General features: G+C 38.8%; 2 protein-coding genes across 3 annotated transcripts; both read right to left on the reverse strand.

Moving 5' to 3' along the window:
- Positions 1-1,055: 1,055 nt before the first annotated feature.
- Positions 1,056-9,944, reverse strand: LOC120557244 (phosphatidylinositol 5-phosphate 4-kinase type-2 gamma-like). Of its 2 annotated transcripts, none has more exons than XM_039797385.1 (10): positions 9,607-9,944; positions 9,414-9,511; positions 8,201-8,297; positions 6,832-6,981; positions 4,764-4,910; positions 4,436-4,474; positions 2,667-2,780; positions 2,328-2,583; positions 2,075-2,178; positions 1,056-1,879 (listed from the first exon to the last, which is right to left on the reverse strand). In XM_039797385.1, the coding sequence occupies exons 1-10, from the start codon at positions 9,754-9,756 to the stop codon at positions 1,799-1,801; spliced, it is 1,236 nt and encodes a 411-aa protein (XP_039653319.1). In that variant the 5' UTR covers positions 9,757-9,944; the 3' UTR covers positions 1,056-1,798. The 2 variants fall into 2 exon arrangements, with proteins under 2 accessions (XP_039653319.1, XP_039653320.1); XM_039797386.1 differs by having other exon boundaries at positions 9,603-9,689.
- A 756-nt stretch (positions 9,945-10,700) lies between these two features.
- Positions 10,701-12,942, reverse strand: LOC120557245 (insulin-like growth factor-binding protein 6). Its single transcript, XM_039797388.1, has 4 exons — positions 12,450-12,942; positions 11,984-12,009; positions 11,771-11,890; positions 10,701-11,678 (listed from the first exon to the last, which is right to left on the reverse strand). Exons 1-4 carry the CDS (start codon positions 12,763-12,765, stop codon positions 11,574-11,576), a joined length of 567 nt encoding a protein of 188 aa, XP_039653322.1. The 5' UTR covers positions 12,766-12,942; the 3' UTR covers positions 10,701-11,573.
- Positions 12,943-13,863: the final 921 nt, after the last annotated feature.

Genomic DNA, 13,863 nt, shown 5'->3' on the forward strand with positions numbered 1-13,863 from the left:
AATATAAAGGGAGAAAAGCAGAGGCTCAAGAACAGAGCCCTGAGGTACTCTATATTTCACATCAGAAATATTGATGTTGTATTATTATAGAAAACACTCAGATTTTAACGACGCGAGACCCAGGCTAGAGACGCCAAATCAGTTTTGCTCCTTGACCAATTAAAAGCTGTACTGAGATCATTTACGACTTTAGTAAGCACAGTTTCGGAGGAGTGGCAGGTCTTGAAAGCAGACTGAAAAGGTTAGACAAGATTACTATTAAATATATGGGCTTAACGTTCTGAGACACAAGTTAAAATAAAGAGAAGTAGAAAGAGACAAGAGACAAGATGACAATATTAAGCATTGTAGGAATTGGACAGAGATCTTTAAAAGGTTTAGCTGGTTGAGGGTTGAGGAGCCAGGTGTAGGTTTAGAAGCTGACACCAGTTTCAAGACACTAAATGGGACAGAAACTAACTGGGATTCCACATATGAATATTGCACAGCAGATTTGACAGACGTAGCTGGAGATGAGGAACTCATATATATCAAATGTCATTTATTTTTCTGCATAAGATATTATTTATCATGCAAAATGTGTGCCAGGAGGACTGGGACAGGGACTAAATAAGGACAAAAATGAATGCTTTACCTTTAAGAATAATTTTTAGAGGAACACATGTACTGACATGAATCACAATTTGCTTTACCTCACATTCACTTGTTAGAGTTACACAGATATTAACTTTGTATTTCCTTTGATACTTTACTCAGGTAGGTACATTATTTTGTTGATATCATTAAAAAGTAAAATAAGTGATACAACATGAGGCTGGATACAAGCTACACCATTTGACATAAAGGCTCTTTGATCAATTTACAGTTATAATTTGTATGATATGGTGCCTTTCAGATGATGCAAGTGTGTGTAGCTTCCACTGAAGCATTGCACTGCTATGTAGCAGTATAAATACCAAACACTGAGCTAAGAGGAGGGTTGCCCTTCAGCACTACTGGAGATATGCAAATAAATCTTTTCAGTTTCAGGATTTCAAAACACAAACATTACACTATTTGTACTTACATCTGCAGATTTATTTCAACTCATGTATTTACAGATGATGGGAAATTTCTTTTCAGATAAGGAAAACAAAATGGCGAAACTGTTATGAAATTGCCAGTCTGGCATCTTTGTTTTCTAGGTTTTAATAGCACATAATCCTAATTTCATAATTTATAATAGTTTTATATTATTTTAAATCTGTATTTGGCAACATTTCATATAAGATAACATCAGTCTTAACAGCTTAAATCACACAATTGTGCTGACAAGAAAATGAACACTGAATTGTTCCTAATTGAGACCCTGTAGATTTGCCCAAATTATTCTTGTGCTGTCAAGTGTTGTCACTGGTGGGAAAAGAAGGAGTTATAAATTAATATTTAAGAGCAAAACATACATCTTTCTCCTGAGCAGCAGCAATGTGTTGAGAAAATATGTCTTTCTCATCATCTCCACCTCCCACTGTGTTTGGGGGTGGAATATTGCCAAAACTTTAAGTGAAAACAAAAGAAAACCCATTAACAGTTGGCAAGAGGACTTTTCCTTCTGTCTGCAAATTCCAGTTCTTTATTAAAAATAAATGTCCATCTTGCAGTGCAGAATGACATGAAGAGTGAATGCTCAAAAACCACGTAGATCATTTTGAAATTAACAGTAATTTTGCAGTGCTTCTTGATGTTGATTTGAGAGTATGTAAGTATTGCATATTGCATTGTATGAAATGATGATGGTATCCTGGACTTTATCATTCAACTAGGCAAAGATCTTAGTGATGAACTCCCGGAAACGTTTAGCATACTGCTCTGGATGAACTGTTGAGATTTCGGCTCCTGCCTGCAAAAACACGCACCCATGCACGCGCACACAAACACAGACACACACACACACACACACACACACACACACACACACAAAACACACACACACAAACACACAATGTAAATGAAAGCATTCCTTTACGTTTCACAGGATAGAGATGTAAAGACCGTATATGCCAAAAAATCCCTTTTAAGAACCCTGGTCTCTCACCCCGTGTTTGACAGCCTTAGCAGCGTGAGCAGCTTTCTTCTTGGTGTCGTACTGTGTCAACACGTCAATCAGACCCATAAAATACACCTCCCTCTGGGGTGCATCTACATGGGATTGATTTACAGCATTTGGTGAGTGATATGCACATATGATTTTATCTGCTGCATCCCAGCATGAGATGAGGTGTATTACAGCACAGGGCTCATATAACCTACTTAAATTCACCGGAGTTATCTCAGTTGTCAGGACTCACCTACAGCACTCTGAATAGCGTACACATCCACGTAAGGGTCAAATTCGCCAGGACCCATGGGTTTGAAGGAGTTCATGTAGCCACCGATACCCTCAGGTGCCATGCTGTTTTCATCCTCCTTTTCCTCTTCATAAGACGACTCCATCTCCTCCTCCTCCTCCTCCTCGTCCTCCTCCTCCTCCTGCCTCTCAGCCCGCTCCACATCATGGATACCCAGCAGCAGGCTGTAGTCCATGAACCTCATACGCACCAGAAACTGCAGTAAGGGTACATGTACACATGCATAAATTATGTCAGAGAAAACAACGGCTGCATGCTTCTTCATCATTGTTTTCTTACCTCGATATCTCTGTTGAGCTTTTCCACAATCTTCTCCTTCGCCTCGTCGCTCACATAAACTTTTTGCATGTTATTCCTGAAGTCTACATCTTTATAAGTGGGCAGCTCCTTCACCTGGAAATATAGAGTGAAGGTCATCTACTGTGAATTTTGCCTAGAGATCACAATATTCATTAGCATTTTTTCTCATTAAAACACAATCAGCTATTCTATTTCCAGTGACATAAAAGTCAAATAATTTTATCCCAAATATTGTTTTCAGAATCAACACAGTTGGAAAGATCAAAGGTTTTCACAGCCCTGCGGTTATTTAAACTCCATCGATTCAACCATTTTCAGTCTTCTTAATGAGGTCAGGCCAAACAGAGGGCTTCTGATGTTATTTAAAGTCTATTGCTAAGTGTTTTTTTTTTTCTACGAAAACATTTCAGAAAATATAATAAGAAAATCACATTTGTCACAAACAATAACAATCAGATAAAATATAGCAAATGGGATTTCACACTCTGCCCTCAGTCACACATTTCAAACAATAAATGTATCTGGTGTGTTGTAAGAGATGTCAAACTAGGGAAACCAGCATGAATATAAGCCCACACACATGCAGACAGGCTGGTGGCAACACTTGTTAAGTTGTTTTCAAAAAAGCATGCGACGATGAGTCATAGACTTAATTTAACCATTATTCATTTACTTACAGTTCTTATAACATCTCACTATAATTCTTTCTCATATCAGGGTCTCAACGTTTTTAATTATTGTTAAAAAAAAATAGCAATGCATGTGCTCAGGGGGTTTCTAGCATACCCCCAATTTTAAAAGATGTCAGTTTACTCTTCAGTAGTTGAGTTGACAATGTCTGAGGGGGAGCTATGTTATGGGAAATATAGGATTCAGCATTTTTATGGGAGTGCAGTACTACATCACCGGAGTATAGGGCTGCACAATTAATCGCAATTGTATCGAAATCGCAATATAGACTAGTGCAATATCCAAATCGCAGGGGGCGCAATATTTGTTAATGGTAAAACATGTGTCAAACAATTCTGAATTAAGTATTGTGGTGCTGCAGATACATCCCGGCCTACAAATCGTATCCTACAGACTAAAGAAAAAAATTTGATACAGATCCTCGCAAAAATCATACTATAATCATTTAAATTTCTTTCAATGTTAATAATTTTCAATGAAAATGAGAATAATGATACAAAAATGATCATTCCCTCCAATATCGTGAATCGTATCGCAATCACAATATCAGTCAAAATAATTGCATTTAGATATTTTCCTCATATCGTGCAGCCCTACTGGAGTACCCCTTAAAAATTGTTGACCAGAAAATCATTTTAGTGAAAGAAATACTGAAACTAATTTTTAGGTTACATCAACATGTTTTCCTTTAACAAGTCAAGCCATATACACTAGCTGTGACAAACTCTTTATTTTTACATTATTTCCATTATTTTATGAAATAGCTGACCATTAAATCTGACCATAAAAGGTAGCTAAGTTACCCTTGCAAGATCTAATTCATCATCATTTCAATGAGTCTGTGTCACGTAAATTACTTCTTTTTTTTTCTTTGCGGCATCAACATCAGCAGACTATCGCTTAAACTCTCCAAGAGGACGCTCATGCTCGCTTGTTAGTGAAAAACAAATCTGACTTCAGTAAATTGGCAATAATCAACAAAGTAGTATGACTGCAGAAAGACTGCAATATGAAAATGACTGCAGGTAAAACAATGTTTTACCTTTATTTGATCTCACCTTCTCTTTAAAACTTGCTTCACGAGACACCAGGGACCCCTGAGGAACGAAAAGACCCACACAGTCACTAATAGGTAACGGTTGAGCCAAAATATAACCATATTCACAAAACAACCGCTACAATCACAAGCCCCTGAGAGTCAGTGTCTTCATACTTGATGCATGAATAGCCACGAATCCAAAAATGGCTACGTGAGCTTAAGCAAAACTAAAAACATTACAGATGCTTCGACACACCCGACTGGCCCATTAACAATAAAAATGTCCATACGGATTACTGTCTCTGAATCCTCATCTACAGTAGCTACACGCCTCCTGCAGGGTTTACCTTGAGGTCATACTTCCTGTGTACGTGCAGTCTGTGGCTGAACATGTTCCTCATAACTAACAGGTAGGTGTCCTCGCTCTCCACACTGACTCTGTACATGGCCAGGAACTGAGGGAGCAGCGTACTGCCGTGGCACGTGACGATGTGCTAGAAGGGAACAGCAGTGAATAGACAATGAAGGATGAGAAGATAAAGGGTGCATCAACCCAGCGGTGTGAGGCAGTGCATGCATTAAAATGTAGCACAATGGAGGAATGTTTGGAGGAAGTGTGTCCACAAGTGTGTTTGTTCTTGTGCAAGCATGCGAGTGATGCGATACACAGTTCTGCCAGTGGTTTCACACCATTCCACACATCTGTAACAGGCAATAAAGTGCCAAGAAATGTAACAATGCGTCAGGAAGGGCAGAGAAAAAGAGGATTTCTAGCAAGTTAACATAACAACACTGGAAGAAAAATGCATTTAAAATATTTGTAAGACCTCAAGGATGCCAACAACGTGTTTCGGTGAGTAACACTTAATGTAAACATAATATTTGTTTGCTTAGTCTGAGCAAGTTTCATCCCCTGACGACGACCGTGAGATGCAGTTTAAAGGTGCCCTGCCACAAGTATTTCATTACTTTGTGGTAATGTCTGAAGTTCTACCATGGACTCTGTAACATATTTTGTGGAAAAAATGCCTTGGTTACCTTGTTTCAAGCCATTCTAGCGTGGTATAGAAAGCCTATACTGGGCGAGCTCATGAATAGTAATGAGCTCAGGCAATATGATGTCAGACTGACCAGCTTTTGTAATTGGCCTGATTTCTCTGCTTATTTCTTTTCAGTGGCTAGAGCTGACAGAGGAGGTAGCAGTTCATTTTCACATTCACAACATAACACAAACACATATGGACCTAACATATTTAAAAAAAAATGCAAGTAAAAACGGTTTTGTATGGCAGGGCACCTTTAGGGCTTTGAATAAAAGCTAATAAGCGGACCTTAAATTATGATTTACTCAAATAATGGCTCTTATGGGCTAGGGTTTGTCTTCAAACATTTTACATGGTTATAGGCAAAACGGCAATATTGTGTTTATTTAGTCAAATTTCAAATATTATTCTCTGTTTAGTTAAAGGTCCCATGGCATGAAAATGTCACTTTCTGAGTTTTTTTTTAACATTAATATGAGTTCCCCCAGCCTGCCTATGGTCCCCCAGTGACTATAAATGGTGATAGGTGTAAACCGAGCCCTGGGTATCCTGCTCTGCCTTTGAGAAAATGAAAGCTCAGATGGGCCGATCTGGAATCTTCTCCTTATGAGGTCATAAGGAGCAAGGTTACCTCCCCTTTCTCTGGTTTGCCCGCCCAGAGAATTTGGCCCACCCATGAGAGAGAGAGACATCATGGCTTTCATACGAGCAAAGTGGCAGTTGATCAAGGCCACACCCCCACTCCACCTTGCCCCCCCCCCCTCTCTCCTCTTCAATAGCATTTAAAGCTAAAGACACAGAAATGGCACATTCTAAGGAAAGCTCATTGTGGGACTGGCTCTAGGAGCTGTAATTCTGCACCAAGGCTGAATTTCAGGAAAGAGACTTCAGATACAGTATTAGGGGACCACTGAAGCCTATATAAAAGCATCCAAAAAGTAGCATGTCATGGGACCTTTAATGTCTTTAGAGAGTGCTTCTTTCCCATCAGTCTGCTCTTTATAAATGTCTGTAGGAACAGAAACAGTCACGACAGCGTGTCTTTGCTTCATATTAACTACATCTGTAGGTCATGTATCTTTACTTGTAAGCAAAAAACTCTCCGCTTGAAATTCAAACACACATCATTTAGCTTTGATGTTGTAAAATCTTTGCCATGGCAACCAGGGTTATCACAGAAAGAGCACATTTTCTCCTGGTATACAAAAGACGCAGAAAAACACAAAACGAGTAGAACATATGTGACTAATGATTTTAATGACTGGAGTTAATCTCAAACTAGAAAATCGATTAACTAAGATATTTTTTTTCTCACTAAAGGACATTTAAACCTCCTATCACAAGTAAGCCTTCCACCCTGTGTTAGTCCTACCTGGTGATACTCAGAGAGGATGTCGTGCACTTCCTCCACTTCCTCACTGGAGATTTCTTTTACTACCAAAGTACGGTCATATGATGTCAGTATCATCTTCCCGCGTTGTCCCTCCTCGTCTTTTAATGGAGGACTACGGGCTAGAGACACCTGTTGGTGAGAAAAAAGATGGCGTCTCTAAATAGTGGCAACATCAGCCGTAAAATACATCTGCCCAGTGAAACCTTTTACATCCATTACACTGCTGTCCTGTTTAGGTTTGTTGCTTTACTTTATTACCTTTAATACACAATAATAGGCAGATCGGGCTTCACTGTATATAGGTAGAGCACACATACAATTACCTAAATCTGTAGCTATAAATATTCTGCATGGGGGGAGTGATTAGACAAAGTAAAAATTGATTTTATTTCATCATTTATTAGTACTAATAATACTAATAAATGAAATAAAATGTTGGTTTTAAGGTACAGGGTTCCCAACCAAGATAGTCAATATCTGGTGCCCACTTTATTGTAAAAACAGGTACTCTTAGCTGTAGCTGGGCAGTCATGTCTAACAGCCTCCTGAAAAACCTATTTTTTGTTTTTTTGTCGTTGTTTTTTTCAAAGACTATTTTTTGGGCAAAATTCAATTTAACCTTCCAGTCAAATTCTTTCCAAAGTTGGCTTCCAATCCCCTTGTGGCATCTTGAACACAATATTCTCCCAAGAATCATCCACTATTATTGTAATCAGCTCCAATTCCCATTGTTGCTGGATATGTCAGATGACACACTACATATCAAAATATGTAGTGTGTCATCTGACATATCCAGCATTCATTTTTTATGAGACTTTGTTTTTTTTTGTGGGTGAATGGGTGGTGTTCAAACGGATGTATAAAGTGGCTTGCTATCCTGTTGTAAAGCTGTTTTCATTCAAACATTGAAACACAATTTCTAATGCAAAACATGATGCAAACAGACAGGACATTTGTAAATATAAGACATATGTGTGTTATCATGATAGAACATAAAAAAAGCATTTTGCACTGATGCACACTATGTTTCAAGGAATTTGCTGCATCACTTGTAGATGTGCAGAAATACAGCTTTCATCACCACATACAGTATGCCTCACATAGTAATTGTGTGCCAAGCGAATTTGTGCTGAGCAGAGCAGAGCAGATGATGACTCTGTCTGCCACCTGGCACATGCAAATATCACACATATAAATGCAAATTTAGAAGGGAGCAGCTCAATACATGCAGAAAAGCGTCTGTTTTTTAAGAGAGAAACAGATACACTTTTTAAGAGTGTATCTGTTTTTTATAAATTTTTTTGTTGGCACAATCAAATGTTGATTTGCGATGAGTTTATACTTGTACCTGGTAATCTTGGTCCTCAATTCCGAAGTGCTCTCGCAGGTTTCTGAACACCTGCGGACAGTAGTCTTTGAATTTGAACTGTCCTGGAAGATTCTCTCTGAAGAACAAATACATACAATAAGAACAACGCAGCGTTAATGTGCTGCATCATTCCTCACTCAGCGTATAATCAGCACCTGTAGTTGACTGGGACCTCTACCAATGCTTCATTAAATACAAAATGTCTCTTCCTAATTATTTGTCTTCCAGCACATTATTTCAGTGCATAAAATGAACATGTTCAAATAGAATAACATGATTAAATAAAGCAGATTCTATACTGATACTCTTTCAAACTGAATTCAATCCAAGCGAGACAGTTACAAATTAGAAATAATGTTTATTAATTAACAAAATACATGTGTTTAATGGCACTTTGGTGTCAAGTCTGCTGTCTTTCAATGGTCCAAATTGACAGTTGCGTCATTGGTTACGTTTACACTATTTGACTGAATTCTCTTTTGCATCCTTTTCCGTTTTAAGTATTTTCCATGTCAAGCAACATGAAATACACTTGAGTACATTTTTTTTTTACTTGAGAAAACATTTTATTGTTCTTCCCACCTCTGTTCATAAGTCTTTACACAACCTAGATTCCTGGATGGATTAAAAGATTATTGAAAGCCACTCAAGTTTTCTAGCCTCCATTCATATAGAAACGGAACCTTGAGGCAGACAGTGCATAGCACAGCTTTCATAAAGAGTTACTATTTGCAAACAGGCTTTGTCTAATAGATTACTTCATATGACTGACGCTGATACTCTGTGAGCCCCACCATATTTTCTGATGAATTTATCAATTTAGCTATTGTCTGTCTTGTTTGTATGAGACTTATGGATGTTCTGGTGTTACACATACAACTGAACCACTCAATTGCATTTGCAACCCTGGTATACAGATTCATTCTTTTACATCACCTTGAAAATATACCATCGTCTCTAGACAAGCGGAAAAAAATATTTTTGGCTAGTTATTGTGGCTGTAGCCGTGGCAGGGTTAAATGTATTGTTAGTGTAGAAAAGCATTGTTGTTTTCTAAAGGGGGGCTACAATTTCTGATAAGCACATCAGGCAGGTAAACACATCAGAGGAGCCTCTAAAATCTGTGCAAAACACAGGAAGCAGGATGAAGGTTCCTACAATCAGACGGACAGAGTTGAGTGGAGCACAGTACTTGTTGAAGAGGTGGTTGCTGACTTTGATCTTGGTACTGGCTTTGAAGTCGTCTGGAAGCAGCATGACAGGTACAGGCACCTGGCTAAGGTCATTAATCTGCGCATGATCAATAGATGTCAACAGTTAATGAACATATTCGCACACAGATGGAAACTCATAATAGTGTCCGTATAAGCAGCCCACGTACCTACCGAGTGATTGACTCCCCACATCAGCACGCTCAACACGGGGTCACTGGCTCGGAAAACCTCCACTTTCTGCTGCACAAAGTGTTTCTTCTTTGTCTTGCTTTTGGACGCCAGAGTGTTCAGAGGGTTGAAGGTGGCCCCTGGAGAAGACATCGCACTTTCACACGTATCTCTCAGTCTGTGAGCAGAGTTTGCATCTGTGGCGTCCTGTCTATGTAAAGTAGCCTGAAGCCCGCCTTGTAGGAGTTTCTGGAGCAGCAACCTGCTGCTGGCCCTGTAAGCCGACTATAACTAACACCTCCTGGTCCAGAGACTTGGGTCGATGGACAATGAGATCAAACATCAACAACCTCGGGACAAAATCAGCATTACAGTCAGTATGATGAAACACTGCAGAAACAGTCTTTAACCGTCTCATGTATGTGATGTTTGACTGATTTTCAGTGGTGGAAAGTATAATTTAAGTACATTTAGCCTACTCAAGTACTCTACTTAAGCAGGCCTACACTTTTTAAGTAGACTACTACTTGTAGGCCTACTTTAGGCTACTTGAATATTTCCCTTATTCTGAAATGGGCTGTTCTGCTAAATGACTTGTACATTTACTAAAGTAGCCTACCATTTAATGTGTGTGAGTAGCCTCTAGACTGTACTACTTTTACTTAAAATCTGAGCACTTCTTCCACCACTGCTGATTTTTATCTTGGGAGAATATAATGAGTTAGCATGTTATATGCATCTTATAATAATAATAATAATAATAATAATAATAATCATCATCACCACAATTTTCCAATAAGCCCTCACAAAAAATACAATCATCTTGCAATAAATTATACATTTGTGGAACTGTAGTTAGTGGTGATGTTGTGATAAAGTGTTGGGAAGCAATATCTACCACACATTGCAGGTTACATTTTGCTTCTCATATTGCTTAATTTGAAGGATTTTTGAGGGATAAAGAGGTGAAAGTATCCAACTTTTCATCAGAAGTATTGAAAGTTGTGCCGCCGCCTTCTTCTTCTTCTTCTTCTTCTTCTTCTTCTTCTTCTTCTTCTTCATTCTTGATGTTGGTTTTAAGGATAAGATGGATTTACTTTTTGAGTGAAATCATTTTTATTTAAAAAAAAGGTAACAAAAGGTATTTTAAATGCACAAAATCCACAAAGCATCCATAAAGTCATGTTTGCAATATTGCCTGTCAGTGTCAGTTTTAACCTTCACACACCTTCTCTTATTGTTCAAGAGGAATGTTTTCTTCATGAATGCAAAAAAAATAAAAAATAATAATAATCATAATAATAATGCCCCTCATCTAATTTGGCATTAGAAATTCTGGTTTTTACAATAATACCTCTGGTGTCTGCGCTGATGGGCAACCACTGATAAATTACTTACTCAAAGTATGAGCAATTTTAACATAAATAGAATCTCATATTTAAATTATATGTACAGAAATTACAGTAATACAATTACAGTGGTTTCAAAGTAAAATATATAATAATACATGGTACATTGATCCAAATCATTTTGTTCCTGATCTTGGTTGATGGCTTTGAAATATTAAATGGAGTTAAAATGTTGAAACATGAATGTGGACAACTTGAATTTGTGTAGCTCAAACTGTAGGTGCAGTTTCTACAACGTAGGCTACAGTGTGAAACTAGTCTGGATAATATGCCCATTAATATAAATTTAATATAGTGTAAAAATGCATCTCATATAAGGAGATACGAAAGTAATGTCTAATCAATACAGCCCTTATATGTTCAGTAGAGGGCGCAAGGGAGACAAAGATTACACCAGATTTGGAAACCGCTTTTCATTGGAGAGCTGTTTCTGGCTGGTGGAGAATGGGATGCGAGACTGTGTTGAGCTCCTTTAGACTCTCTATTGGTGTTCCTTCATCTTTATCTCATGTCGGTAATGAAGCTTCAGCCTCTCCTGCTTCAGTCCAGGCTTCATGCATTTTAACAACTCAGGCCGCCCTTCTGTTTAGTGTTTGAGGAGACAGGCATGCCGTTCGGATCCACACACCAGCACTTGCCACGCCGCTTACCTCGAGACGACCAACACTGCACAAACAGAACAAACAAATACAGCCGCAGGTCTATAGAAAAGTCTTGTTAATGGGATTTCCTATAATTCATCTTTTATGCAAACTCACCTGCTTCTTCCTGAAGAAACCACGCTTGTCACAGTTAGGCATGTAGATATCATGATTTGACTTAAATAAATGGGCATCAAGACCTTCAATAAGTGTGGTTAGCAGTTTACGACATGGAGCCTGTAGGAAGAGTTTAACAGATACATGTGAGTGCCTGATTGAGTCTAATTTATGTATGGTTTGTCTAAATTATTAAGATAGTTTTTTTTTTACCTCATCTGGATCCTCAGGAGCTGGGTCTAAGATATCAGATACAGACAGACATTTAGCATGTGTAATGTACTTCACTCTTAGTTAACTACTAGCACTAATGATACTAAAAGCACTAGTCAGACCTATCTTGAAAAGAAAACCAATGGTTATACTGCGGCAACCGAGCCATAAAATAATTTTTCATGCAATCTACTGTTTTCATTACATCTCCTGTTTTAATGTAAGAGCTTGTCTGGGCCTGAGCAGCAAAAGAAACTCATTGCGTAAAAACAGGTGTGTTTCTCTGTTCACAGTTCCTCTTGACTATTCAGACTCATGGTCACATAATAGCAGGATTGATTGACTGTGAAATGTAAGGGCGTCACCCTGTCGAAAACTGACAAATAAATTAGCAAATGGTGAGTGTTGGTGTTGAAAATTCATTACACCATGAACCTCACCTACTGAAACCTGAATTTCGTCTTACCTACAGTATGGACGTTTTCAGTCGGGCCGATGCTGCTGGCATTACTGCAGACTCCCCTGCCTTCCAGCAGGGCACGGAGGGGCCTTGGCTCATCCTCTGAAGGTGCACAACGTAGACCATGGGCGCAGCTCAGAATGTAGACCCCGCATGGTTCTCCAACGCCCGGAGCGGTGGCATTTAAATCTACAGCCGGCTGACTCTGTGTGGACTTTGGTTTACAGGTGGGACATCCTCTGGACGGTGTGGTCAGCGGCATTGGGCTTGACAGAGCCGGCTGCAGGAGGAGCAGCGCCAGGATGTTAAAATACAGAAGCATCTCACAATGCAAGTTGTCCACTAATAAACGTTAACAGTCAAGTCTCTTACAACTGACTTGCTGAGGACTTCTGATCCCTCTTTTGCACTATCTTAATTTAGTTCCACTGACTGCAGTTTGCATGTTTGTCGAAAGGTGGATAGTAATTCCCTCGAGCCAGGGCAAAGTGATAATGAGGCTGTCAGACACCACCGCAGCAGCTTTTAAAGAGTCGAAACCAGTGGGGAAAGGTATGGGAGGGTACGTGATGGAGAATGTTAGTTTTCCCTCTCATTTCCACACAGCTGAGCACACCCCGTTCCCCCTTGTCTCTGACACACACTCACGCATGCTCATACCATTTGTTGTCTGTCATCTTGCAGGATAGTTATGTGTTTCTACGCCGACATAAATCCCTAGTGATCCGTCTGTATGCTACTCCATTGCTCTGCCTTTTCCCCCACTGAGGGGGTCATTTATTTACACAGGTGACACTTTCATGTAACCAACCAATCACTGCTCAGCTTCACCATTTAAGTTTTAAAAAATCACTGCTTTTTTTAAATCATAAAAAAATATACATAAATTTGGCATCTGTCTATACAGAATTTATCACCACCGGTAGTTGAAAACAAAAATGACAGTAAAAGAACAAAAATACACAATTACAAAATGGAAAAGTAAAGCCAACACAGTATTCTGAGCATGATTTAAAATTAAGTAAAAAGAAATGAGTTTAAAAAAAAAAAAGTATGAATAATCTTACTGGCCTTATGAAATACAATAAGGAGTAAAGGTATTTAGTTACTTCCATACTTTTCATCCTTGTTTTTGACATTGTTTTGACTTTTCTTTAAATAGCAACCACTAAACAAACACTTTGTTCTCAGAGCGTGTTTACGGAGTCTGTAACTGCAGGGCTAAAGATTTAAAGAGAATGGCCGACTCTGAAGGAGTGCCACTCGAGGTTGGATGACTAAGACATTAATAGCCACGAGCATAATGTCCCACCCTGTAAATTCCACTGGCTGTGAGTCACAAACAGGTTAAATTAAAAGACACAATCTCTTCAGTCTTAATACACAGCTTGTGACCACTTCATCTCAGATACAAATACAA

This window comes from Perca fluviatilis, chromosome 4 (assembly GCF_010015445.1).
Source record: "Perca fluviatilis chromosome 4, GENO_Pfluv_1.0, whole genome shotgun sequence".
NCBI lineage: Eukaryota > Metazoa > Chordata > Actinopteri > Perciformes > Percidae > Perca > Perca fluviatilis.

Bases quoted from the DNA above. Each gene is read 5' to 3' on its own strand.
- LOC120557245 (XM_039797388.1), bottom strand. From the start codon at position 12,765: ATGCTTCTGTATTTTAACATCCTGGCGCTGCTCCTCCTGCAGCCGGCT. The intron at 11,891-11,983 runs GTAAAAAAAAAA...CTCTTCCTACAG, and splicing joins CTCCTGAGGATCCAGATGAG to GCTCCATGTCGTAAACTGCT. The intron at 11,679-11,770 runs GTGAGTTTGCAT...CTGTTTGTGCAG, and splicing joins GTTTCTTCAGGAAGAAGCAG to TGTTGGTCGTCTCGAGGTAA.
- LOC120557244 (XM_039797385.1), bottom strand. From the start codon at position 9,756: ATGTCTTCTCCAGGGGCCACCTTCAACCCTCTGAACACTCTGGCGTCC. The intron at 9,512-9,606 runs GTAGGTACGTGG...GATCATGCGCAG, and splicing joins TGTGGGGAGTCAATCACTCG to ATTAATGACCTTAGCCAGGT. The intron at 2,781-4,435 runs GTGAGATCAAAT...CTATATTTCCAG, and splicing joins AAGCAAGTTTTAAAGAGAAG to GTGAAGGAGCTGCCCACTTA.